Genomic DNA, 12413 nt, shown 5'->3' with positions numbered 1-12413 from the left:
TTTCATCCCCTACTATTCTCCCCACTTTCTCTGCTCCAGCTTTACAGTAAGTGCTCACTTAACATCTTTGATATGTTCTGTGACTTTAAGTGAAATGACGTGTAATGAGAACAATTTTATCAGGCTGATATGATATAAGTAAGAGTTAAGTTCCTATAGCATCAATCTTATAATGAAATGACACTATTCAAAGACCTGCAGTACCAGCCTTTGGCATTGCTCAACCTCAGGCCCTCCAAGCAGACAGTCTCCAGGTCCAGGTCTCCTGTGCCTGCTCTGCTTCTCACCCAGGTCCCTCTTCAGCCATTATTCAAATGTTGCTTTCTCTGTAAGGCCTTCCCTGGCCATCCTACATATAACTGCAACACCCCATACAGTTATCCCCTCTCCTTACTTTTTCTCCTTCATTTCCACCACTATGTCACATACCATATATTTTATTTATCTATCTTATTTATAGTCTTTCTCCTGCCACTAGAATATTAAGTTTCAAGAGGGCAAGGACATTTGCCTGTTTTGTTCATTGCTTTATCTGCAGTGCCTAAAAGCAGTGCCTGGCAAACCAGAGTTGTAAACAGAGATGAATGAAACACCAATAACTTGATTTAAAAGGGTCATACGCATGTGACTCTCTGCAAACACTTCCCTTGGCCTGTTTTAACTGACACTGTCTGCCTACTGCTTATTATAATCCCCTTATAAGAATTATACAAATGAATTTGAAAACTATCTCTATAGCAATGCTCAAAATTATTTTTTTAACTATGGTTAAATATATATGGCATAATATTTACCATCATTTTGTTGTTGTTAATCCTCATTGGAGGATATTTTTTCCATTGATTTTTAGAGAATGGAAGGGAGGCAGAAGGGAGAGAAAAAGAAAGAAAGGAGAGATACAGAGAAATATCAATATGAGAGAGACACATCCAGTGGTTGCCTCCCACAAGTGCCCTGACTGGGACCTGGGATCAAACCTGCAATCCAGGTACACGCCTTTGAACCCTCGACCCTTTGGTGCACCGGACAATGCTCCAGCCACTGAGTCACACCAGACAGGGCGATAGTTACCATCTTAACCATGTTAAAGTGCACAGGTCAGTGGTATTAAGTACATTCACACTGTCTTGCAACCATCACCACCATTCATTCACAGAACTCTCTTCAACTTGCAAAACTGAAATGCTGTTCCTAATAAACACTAACCCCTCACTCTCTCCCAGCAGCCCTGGAAACTGCCCTTGTGCTTTCTGTCGGTAGGAATCTGACTGCTCAAATATTTAACATCTCCCCCTAACTTGACAAGGCCGACTGGTCTCCAAACCTACCATGGACCCCTCTTTCTTCATGGTAGTCCTGCACTGACCCATCTTGATGCTGCCCTCAGCGGCTTCCACTTTCTTCCAAGCATCGAGTCGGAATCTCTCCATCACTTTTATTTCTTCCCGGAGGTCTGTGTTCTCTTTGACCAACATTTCTATCTGGCTTCTAAGACGGCCATGTGTACTTGACCATTTTGCTTCCTTTCTTTTCAAATCTTCCTGTAAATCTGTTACCTGCTGTTTCAAAGCCTGCCAACCCCACACCCCCCCCAAAAAAAAACATTAGTAGAATTAAAACAATGCAAGAAAAAATACAGACTAGCTAACCTAGTACAGAGAACAGAAAAGAGAAGGCTCCGTTAATCACATTTCAATAAAACTGGGATTTTCAGGAAAGGGAATAGGGGTTCAGGCTAGAGCCTCACTTCATACCATCAGCAAAATTAATTCCAGGAATCAGGAGGAGGCGGCAGACACCACTTAAGAGTTCACTGAAATAATGTGACCTTGAGATAATAAAGATACTAATTTGGGTCAGTGGATAGAGCGTCGGCCTACACAGACTGAATGGTCCCGGGTTTGGTTCCGGTCAAGGGCACATGCCCAGGTTACGGGCTCAATCCCAGTAGGGGGCATGCAGGAGGCAGCTGACTGATGATTCTCTCTCATCACTGATGTTTCTATCTCTTTCTCCGACTCTCCCTTCCTCTCTAAAATCAATAAAAATATATTTTTAAAAAAGATATTCATTGAAATAGAAGAGATAAACGGGGGTTATCTGTTGAAGAAAAAATAAATAGGAATTAATTACTAACTAAAGGAAGATAGATGAGGTAAAGGGAAGAAAAAAGATTCAAATTCAAAACTACCAACACTGAAAACTGATCCTATTGGGAATTTATAAGAAACAGGTTTTAAGAAAATGAGTTGTTTTAGATGGACTAAATGATACAAGTGAAGAAACTCCTGGAAATGTCTAGAAGCTATCTGCAACTGTATAAAGAGAAATAAAGATCAACGTCAGAACTAAGGAGAGATAGTCAGCTAGCTACATGGAATACGTAGGTGCAACTCATAGGAAGTGACTTGAAGCTGAGGAAAGGAGTATGGACAGAAGCAGGAAGCATTCCCTACCACCCACCTGAGAACCTGTTCAGATATGAGACTGAAGGCAGTGAGAATCCTAACTCACTAACACACACCTCATTAACACACACGGACAATCTGACATCCATCCATGCTCATATAAACTTCACAATAGCCAATAAAGTGCTGCTCCAGTGAATACATGAATGATAAGAAAATGAAACAGCCTATTGTTGACATGAAGAAAGTTATAGTGGTCTGGATAGAAGATCAAACCAGCCACAACATTCCCTCAAAGCCTAATCCAAGAAAGACTCTTAACTCTTCAATTCTGTGAAGGCTGAGAGAGGCGAGGAAGCTTAGAAGAAAAGTCTGAAGCTACGAGAGGTTGGTTCATGAAGTTGAAGGAAATAAGCCATGTCCATAACATAAAAGTTCAAGGTGAAGTAGCAAGTGCTGATCTAGAAGCCGCAGCAAGTTATCCAGAAGATCTAGCTAAGATAATTAATGAAGGTGGTTACACTCAATAACAGATTTTCAATGTAGACAAAACAGCCTTATATTGGAAGAAAATGCCATCTAGACTTTCATAGCTAGCGAGGAGAAGTCAATGCCCAGCTTCAAACCTTCCAAGGACAGGCTGACTCTCGTTAGGGGCTAATGCAGCTGGTGACTTTAAGTTGAAACCACTGTCCACTTACCATTCTGATAATCCTAAGGCCCTTAACAATTATGCAAAATCTACTCTGCCTGTGCTCTATAAGTGGAACAATAAAGTCTGGATGACAGCATATCTGTTTACAACATAGTTTACCGATTATTTTAAGCCCACTGTTGAGACTACTGTTCAGATAAAAAGATTCTTTTCAAAACATTACTGTTCATTGACAATGCATTTGGTCACCCAAGAGCTCTGATGGAGATGTACAAGAGTAATGTTGTTTTCATGCCTGCTAACAACATCCATTCTGCAGCCCCTGGATCAAGGAGTAATTTTGACTTTCAAGTCTTACTAATTAAGAAACACATTTCATAAGGCTATAGCTGCCATAGATAGTGATTCCTCTGATGGGTCTAGGCCAGCGGTCGGCAAACTATAAATTGAAAACCTTCTAGAAAGGATTCACCTTTCTAAATGCCATTACAAACATTCATGATTCATGGGAAGAGATCAAAACATTAACAAGAGTTTGGAAGAAATTGATTCCAACCCTCATGGATGATTTTGAGGGGGTCAAGACTTCAGTGGAGGAAGTAACTGTAGATATGGAAATAGCAAGAGAACTAGAATTAGAAGTGGAGTCTAGATGTAACTGAATTGCTACAAATTCATGGTAAAACTTTAACAGATGAAGAGCAAAGAGAGTAGTTTCTTGAGATGGAATCTACTCTTGGTGAAGAAACTGTGAAAATGACAACAAAGGATTTAGAATATTATATCAACTTAGTTGATAAAGCAGTGACAGGGTTTGAAAGAATGGATTTCAATTTTGAAAGAAGTTTTACTGTGGGTAAAATGCTATCAAACAGCATCGCATGCTAAAGGTAAATCATTTGTGAAAGAATCAGTCAACACAGCAAACTTCATTGTTGTCTTATTTTAAGAAATTGCCACAGCCACCTCAAACTCCAGCAACCACCACACTGATCAGTCAGCTGCCATAAACACTGAGGCAAGAAGCTCTACCAGCAAAAAGATAATGGTTCACCGAAGGCTGGTTAGCATTTGGGGCAATAATGTTATTCTCTAATTAAGGTATGTACATAGTTTTTTAGACATAATGCTAGATTATAATATAGTGTAAACATAACTTTTATATGCAAAGGAAAACCAAAATATTCATGGGATTTGCAATATTCACTTTATCGAGGTGGTCTAGAACCAAATCCACATTATCTCTGAATATGTTTATACCATCTCTTTAATCTTTTAATGACTTAATAAGTGAAAGCATATCAATAAATATATATTTGTTTTTGATTTAAGTATATACCTGTTTTTAAAGTATGTAACTACATTGTAGAGGCAGAAAGGATAAATATGGGAAACTATGAATGAGCCATAGTTTAAGAAAAACAAGGAACTGTACCCACAACCAAAAGAAATAATGAACACCCATGGTTAAACATAATATCAAGTCTTTTGAAACGGTTCCAATACTTAAATCAACACTAACAAAGCAGAAAGAAAGTTCAAAAAAAAGGTTGCAAAATTATGAAATTGTCTAATGTCTTAAAGAGAAAAGCTAACTCACCAACTCTCCAGGAAATGAGGCCTCTACATCAACACTGTCCAGAACTTTCTGTAATGATGGATGTGTCCTGGACCTGCACTGGGCAATGTGACAGCTACCAGTCACGTAACAGCTACTGAGCACTTGAAATGTGACTAACGTCACTGAAAAACTGAATTTTTAGTTTTATTGAAAAACTGAATTTTTCATTTTATTTAATTTCATTTAACTTAAATAGCCACATATGGCTAATGACTAGCAGCCTGGAAAGAACAGGCTTAGAGAATAAGAGGATAAATTGTTTGCAGGAAAGGCACCAGGTCATAATAAAGTAAAAACTATGTGTTACTCTCATCAAAGTAAGTAGAACTAAAATAAAGCTCATTTGCTATGGTTTGAATCACACTGGAAGAAGAAATCTCAGCTATGACAGAGGGGAAAGTGGGGGGAATCAAGTTTATAATCTTGGGTGGTCTAAGAAGGGTGGTGTTGTTATTTTCCTTATGAGTCTCTTAAGATTTTTATAACATAGCAAGGTATCCAAGTATCACTCTACTCCTGGGAAACTCAGGAACAGTAAATATGAAATGACAAGCCCATTATGCAGATATTTTAGAATAGATTATGGTTTTAAATTTAGTGAAAAATTTTCTGATAGTTGAATTGGATTTTAACTACTGTTTAAAGTATTTGAAGTGGCCCAGGCCTGAAAGCTCAATTCATTAGGGTGTCGTCCCAATATGCCAAGGTTGAAGGTTCAATCTCTGGTCAGGGCACATACAAGAAGGAACCAATAAATGCCTAAATAAGTGGAACAACAACTTGATATATGTCTCTCACTCAAATTAGTAAATTAAAAATATTTTAATAAAGTATTTTGATGTATTCACAAAACCTCATGATAAATTTGTATTATTATAGATTATAAAAATAATCTATAATCTAGATCAGGGGTCCTCACACTTTTTAAATAAGGGGCCAGTTCACTGTCCCTCAGACCGCTGGAGGGCCGGACTATAGTTTTAAAAAACTATGAACAGGAAAACCAAGATGGTGGCATAGGTTAACACCGGAGTTTGCTGACTCGAACAACCACTTCAAAAATACAACTAAAAGACAGAACGGACATCATCCAGAACCACAGGAAGGCTGGCTGAGTGGAAGTTCTACAACTAGGAGGAAAGAGAATAGCATACCGAGACTCGGAGGAGGCGCAGTGCTGAAGTCAAATACTAAGGTGCGGAGTGCGTGCGGAGAGGGCTGGCGGCTGAGGGCGCGATTGTCTGTTTCAATCGGGAGGGAGTCTCAGACTCTGAGCTCCAGATCCGGGCAAGTCTCTAGGGACCCAGACTCAAACGGGATAAGTGGGACTGTCTAGCTTCGGTCAGAACTCGAAGGCAGCTTTCTCTCTGAGGTTTGCAGCAGTTGGGGGGACTCTGAGAGGCAGAGTCCCCTGGGACGGGACTGAGAGCAGCCATAACTGCTCGCTCAGCCCGCCCGCCCTGTTGATCCCCTGGGACACGCCCCCTGCCCCAGCCCTGCACAGAGCCATTTGCCAGATAGCCTCAGGCAAAGGCTAGATTAGCACCGCCCTAGAGGACAGAAGTTCTCTCACTGCAGACACGGCTGATTCTCACAGCCACTTGGCCTGGAGCTCAAATCCCCTCTAGTATTACCTACAACAATCAAGGCTTAACTACAACAAGACTGCACACAAAGACCACTAGGGGGTGCACCAAGAAAACATAAAAAAATGCGGAGACAAAGAAACAGGACGAAAATGTCAGAAATGGAAGATAAAGAGCTCAAAACCACACTTTTAAGGTCTTTCAATAATTTTCTAAAAACTGCCGATAAATGTAGTGAGATCCTCAAGAAATCTAAATGAGACCCTCGATGTTGTGATAAAGAACCAACTAGAAATTAAGCATACACTGACTGAAATAAAGAATATTATACAGACTCCCAACAGCAGACCAGAGGAGCGCAAGAATCAAGTCAAAGATTCAAAACGCGAAGAAGCAAAAAACACCCAACCGGGAAAGCAAAATGAAAAAAGAATCTGAAAATAAGAAGATAGTGTAAGGAGCCTCTGGGACAGCTTCAAGCGTACCAACATCAGAATTATAGGGGTGCCAGAAGATGAGAGAGACCAAGATATTGAAAACCTATTTGAAGAAATAATGACAGAAAACTTCCCCCACCTGGTGAAAGAAATAGACTTACAGGTCCAAGAAGCACAGAGAACCCCAAACAAAAGGAATCCAAAGAGGACCACACCAAGACACATCATAATTAAAATGCCAAGAGCAAAAGACAAAGAGAGAATCTTAAAAGCAGCAAGAGAAAGAAACCCAGTTACCTACAAGGGAATACCCATACGACTGTCAGCTGATTTCTCAACAGAAACTTTGCAGGCCAGAAGGGAGTGGCAAGAAATATTCAAAGTGATGAATACCAAGAACCTACAACCAAGATTACTTTATCCAGCAAAGCTATCATTCAGAACGGAAGGTCAGATAAAGAGCTTCACAGATAAGGAAAAGCTAAAGGAGTTCATCACCACCAAACCAGTATTATATGAAATGCTGAAAGGTATCCTTTAAGAAGAGGAAGAAGAAGAGAAAGGTAAAGATACAAATTATGAACAACAAATATGCATCTACCAACAAGTGAATCTAAGAATCAAGTGAATAAATAATCTGATGAACAGAATGAACTGGTCAGTATAATAGAATCAGGGGCATAGATAGGGAATGGACTGACTATTCTTGGGGGGGGAAAGGGGTGTGGGAGATGCGGGAAGAGACTGGACAAAACTTGTGCACCTATGGATGAGGACAGTGGGTGGCGAGTGAGGGTGGAGGGTGGGGCGGGAACTGGGAGGAGGGAAGTTATTTGGGGGGAAAAAAGAGGAACAAATCTAATAATCTGAACAATAAAGATTTAATAATAATAATAATAAAAAAACTGCCGAAACCGGTTTGGCTCAGTGGATAGAGCATCGGCCTGCAGACTGATGGGTCCCAGGTTCAATTCCGGTCAAGGGCATGTACCTGGGTTGCGGGCACATCTCCAGTGGGAGATGTGCAAGAGGCGGCTTATCGATGTTTCTCTCTCATCGATGTTTCTAACTCTCTATCTCTCTCCCTTCCTCTCTGTAAAAAATTAATAAAATATGTATTTTTTTTAAAAAACCTTTTAAAAAAAATTTTAAAAAATCTATGAACAAATTCCTATGCACACTACACATACCTTATTTTGAAGTAAAAAAACAAAACAGGAACAAATACAATATTTGTAGTTGCATGTGGCCTGTGGGCCGTAGTTTGAGGACCCATGATCTAGGTTATAGATTTTAAAAAGAAATTCAAATAAGTTTAATATCTATTTTTAATCTAAACAGCAAAAAAAATCTATAATAATAAAAGAATAATATGCTAATTAGACCAGACAGCCAAACGATCTTCCAGACGTCATTCCAGATGTCCTTCCAGACGAAGCGGCGGCAGTGGGGGCCAAGGCAGAGGCGGCTAGGGGTGATCAGGCAGGCCGGTGAGCAGTTAGGGGCGATCAGGCAGGCAGGTGAGCAGTTAGGGGCGATCAGGCAGGCAGGTGAGCAGTTAGGGGCGATCAGGCAGGCAGAGTGATTAGGGGTGATCAGGCAGGCAAGCAGAGTGGTTAGAGGTGATCAGGCAGGCGCAGGCAGGCAGAGTGGTTAGGGGTGATCAGGCAGGCAGGCACAGTGGATAGGGGTGGTCAGGCAGGCAGGCAGGCAGGTGAGCGGTTATAAGCCAGTGGTCCCGGGTTGTGAGTCAGACATCCCCCGAGGGGTCCCAGATTATGAGAGAGTGCACACCCTCCCCCCACCCCTGTGCACAAATTCTGTGCCCCAGGCCTCTAGTTCTTAATAATTGCTAGAATTAAAACTTGAAACGATATTTATGAAGAGACTAGAGGCTCGGTGCACAAAAATTTGTGCACTCGGGGGGGAGGGAGGGTCCCTCAGCCCAGCCTGTGCCCTATCGAAGTCTGGGACCCCTCGGGAGATAACGACCTGCTGGCTTAGGCCTGCTCCCGGGTGGCAGAGGGCAGGCCCAATCCCTAGGTGCAGCCCCTGGTCGGGCTCAGAGCAGGGCCGATTGGGGAGTTGGGGCGCCGCCCCCTGTCATGCACAGAGCAGTGCGGATCGGGAGGTTGCGATGCCACCCTCAGTCACGCTCAGGGTAGGGCCAATTGGGGGGTTGGGGCACCACCCCCTGTCACACTCAAGGCAGGGTCGATGGGGAGGTTGCGGCGCCACCCCGTCACGCACAAAGCAGGGCCAATCAAGGGGTTGGGGCGCTGCCCCCTGTCACGCACAGAGCAGGGCCCATCAGGGGGGTTGGGAAGCTCCCCCCTGTCACGCACAGAATAGGGCCCATCGGGGGGTTGAGGAGCTCCCCCCTGTCACTCACAGAGTAGGGCCGATAGGGGAGTTGTGGCACCGTCCCGTCACACACAGAGCAGGGCGGATCAGCGGGTTGGGGCACCGCCCTCTATCACCCACAGGGCAGGGCCAATCAGGGGGTTGGGGCGCCACCACTGTCACACTCAGGACAGGGCCGATGGGGAGGTTATGGCTCTACCCGTCACACACAGAGCAGGGCCCGTGTGGGGGGCGGGGGGAGGGAGGTGCCGCACCCTGTCACACACAGAGCAGGGCCGATCAGGAGGTTTGTGCGCTGTCCGCTGTCACACTGATCCCGGTGCTGGGAGGCATATTACCCTTTTACTATATAGAATAGAGGCCTGGTGCATGGGTGGGGGCCGGCTGGTTTGCCCTGAAGGGTGTCCTGGATCAGGGTGTGGGTCCCCACTGGGGTGCCTGGCCAGCCTGGGTGAGGGGCTGAGGGCTGTTTTCAGGCTGTCGGGTGACTGAAGCTCCCAACCGCTCCTTTTTTTCTTTTTTTATTCTGGGCCAGCTTTAGCTGTGGCTCCAGCTCTGCGGCCTCTGCTGCTGGGAAAGCAGAAACCCTCGGGCCCAGAATTGTTTGTGTTCTACAATTGAAACTCTGTATCAACTCCAGCTCTGAGATCCCGGCTCGCTGAAAGCAGGTTTCTGGAGTTTTTTTTAGCTTCTATATGTTACTATGTTTCAAACTGCCGGCTCAGAGGCCTGCAGCGGCAGGCGGGGAACGTTGGAGTACGCCATCACTGAAGCAAGCAAGCCTCGTGTTCAGTTTAAGCTGCCTGGCTGCTGGGTCGCCATCTTGGCTGACAGTTAATTTGCATATCTCACTGATTTGCCAATGGGAAGGGTAGCGGTCGTACGCCAATTACCATGTTTCTCTTTTATTAGTGTAGATAATCTGGCAATATTTATGAATGTACATTACCACCCCTCTTTAACCTAGAAATTCACTTCCAGGAATTTACCCTACAGATATAGTTGAGTATGTAAGATATATGGGGGCAAGGATGAATTTGTTTTGTTCACTCCTATATTCCCAGCACATGCCTTCTATATCACAGGTATTCAATAACCATGTGCTAAATGACTATCTCGAAGAATGATTGTGAAGTGCTTGTGTACAAGGTCATTCAAGACAATACTCTTAATAGAGAGAAAAAACAGAAACAACATAAATGTTTAGTTAAGTAAATTATGGCACATCCATATAATGCAATTCTATTCAATGGTAAAATAAAGAACGAGGATGTTCTTTCTGTTAAGATACAAATGATTTCAATATACTTCCATTAATTTTTTTAAACTTAGCAATATATATGCATTTGCTTAGAATTCCTCCAGAAAGATACAAGAGATTGGTAACATTGGTTGTATCAAAAGAGGAAAATTGAGTGCCTGAGCAAGGGTGAGAGAGAGATTTCACTGTAGATACTTTTTTGAAATAATAAATTTAATAGATTGTTAAAGTCTATCAGATTTAATAAACCAAGCATTAACCAAAAGATGGCATGTGTTTCTCCCCACAAAAGTAAAAATATCAGATTAAAGACCCTAATCAACATGGCATGTGATAACTTAAGCTATAGGTGTGCAGAAAAGATTGTTCAAAGATGGTATACTACAGAAAGAAAGAAATCAAAAGACAGAGCTATAAAATACTGGTATTTAAAATATGGACATGCATGGACACAGACAATAGGGTGCTGAAGGCCTGGGGCAGGAAGGTGGGGGCAGGCTGGAGGGAGTCAATGGAGGAAAAAAAGGGACATATGTAATACTTATAATAAAGAATTATATATCTATAATAATAAAAGCATAATATGCTAATTAGACTGGACAGCCAAACAACCTTCCAAACATTATTCCAGACGAAGCTGCAGTGGTGGGGGGCGAGGCAGAGGCAGTTAGGGGCGATCAGGCAGGCAGGCAGAGTGGTTAGGGGCAATCAGGCAGGCAGGCAGGTGAGCAGTTAGGAGCCAGCAGTCGCAGATTGCAAGAGGGTGCAGGCCAGGCTGAGGGACACCCCCCCCCCCAATGCATGATTTTGTGCACCGTACCTCTAGTATAATAATAATAATAAAATATGGACATGGAAGATGAGTTTGCACTTTATGCATAAGCAAGAGATAGACATTTAAATTTTTTCTCTTGGTAAATTAAGTTTTTCTTTTAATGAAGTCCAATATATCCATTTTTTTCTTTTATACTTATTTCTTTGTCTTCTCTTGGAAATCTTTGCCTATGCCACTGTCATGAATATATTCACTTCCATTATTTTTCTATGGTTTAGCTAGAAGTGAATTAGTTCTTTTTAAGTACTACATTCCTCTAATCATGTCCATTTCTAACTTTGAAATAAAAAGGACTGATAATTTGGCCTATCAGTTTATAAGTTTTAAAAATAAACACCTATTCAGTATATGGGCCTTATTAAAAATGAACAAAACTTAACAGTATTTGTTGTGTGGTAAGTCAAACAAATTAACACAACATTACAACAGTGAACTTCCAACTCCTGGCTTATTAATTCATTCATGTCATTTGTATACTCTTTCTGTTTGTTTGGAAACCTTTAATAAGAGAAGATTTTACTCTTTAAAAGCCAGACTACAAAAGATGTTCCTGATGCAGTGTCTCAGATAGATAATTTGTTGAGTCAATAGATGACTAATAAATTGATACCCAATATCTCTCTGACATATCAAATAATCCTAAGAGTCTTACAAAAACTGAAATCTTGACTAATTTATATGAGTATATAAGTATTGGTATACCTGTATTTCTTCACGTTCCTTTTTATCTGGAAAAGTTCTTGCAACTGTAGTATACTTTTCAAAAACTTTGCGTTTATTTTGTAGCTTCCTCATTTCCTCCTTCTTAAACTCTTTTATTCGAGTCAATTCATTTGCTTTCTGTTGTTCAAAGTCTGTGATTTCTTTCCTAAAATGATCAAACCATGTTATTTAAGGAGATTATCTAAAGGGACCAACCATCTCAGTAAATATAATAATCCACATGTGGCACCAAAATGAAACACCAGGAACAGCCTGGTAATGAGGAGCCGGAATCTTGGTGAATCCATTTTCAATCCATAGCACCCTTCCTACAAGCACCTACTGGGCACCTGCTACCAATCAAGTACACTGGAGGAACCATGGTGGAATAACTAAACATCCTTACTCCTGTGAAGCCTCTTATATCTGCTAGGAGACAGAAAATAGAATAAGTAAAATATATGGAACACTAGAGGCCTGGTGCACGAAATTCGTCACAAGTATGGTCCCTAGGCCTGGCCTGCAATCAGGGCCATCTTCCCCA

General features: G+C 41.9%; 1 protein-coding gene across 4 annotated transcripts in view; it reads right to left on the bottom strand.

The window, feature by feature from the left end:
• The window catches only part of CENPJ (centromere protein J), a 110470-nt gene that overhangs the window by 40226 nt on the left and 57831 nt on the right, over positions 1–12413 (bottom strand). For 3 of the 4 annotated variants that reach the window (XM_059684162.1, XM_059684165.1, XM_059684163.1), the window contains 2 exons: positions 11870–12035; positions 1329–1571 (listed from right to left, as the gene is read on the bottom strand). In XM_059684162.1, coding sequence (XP_059540145.1) covers positions 1329–1571; positions 11870–12035 — 409 coding nt within the window. The remainder of the gene's footprint in view (positions 1–1328; positions 1572–11869; positions 12036–12413) is intronic. The other variant, XM_059684164.1, reaches the window with a different exon arrangement.

This window comes from Myotis daubentonii, chromosome 2, assembly GCF_963259705.1.
Source record: "Myotis daubentonii chromosome 2, mMyoDau2.1, whole genome shotgun sequence".
Classification (NCBI taxonomy): Eukaryota; Metazoa; Chordata; class Mammalia; order Chiroptera; family Vespertilionidae; genus Myotis; species Myotis daubentonii.
This window is presented reverse-complemented; position numbering and strand designations above follow the sequence as displayed.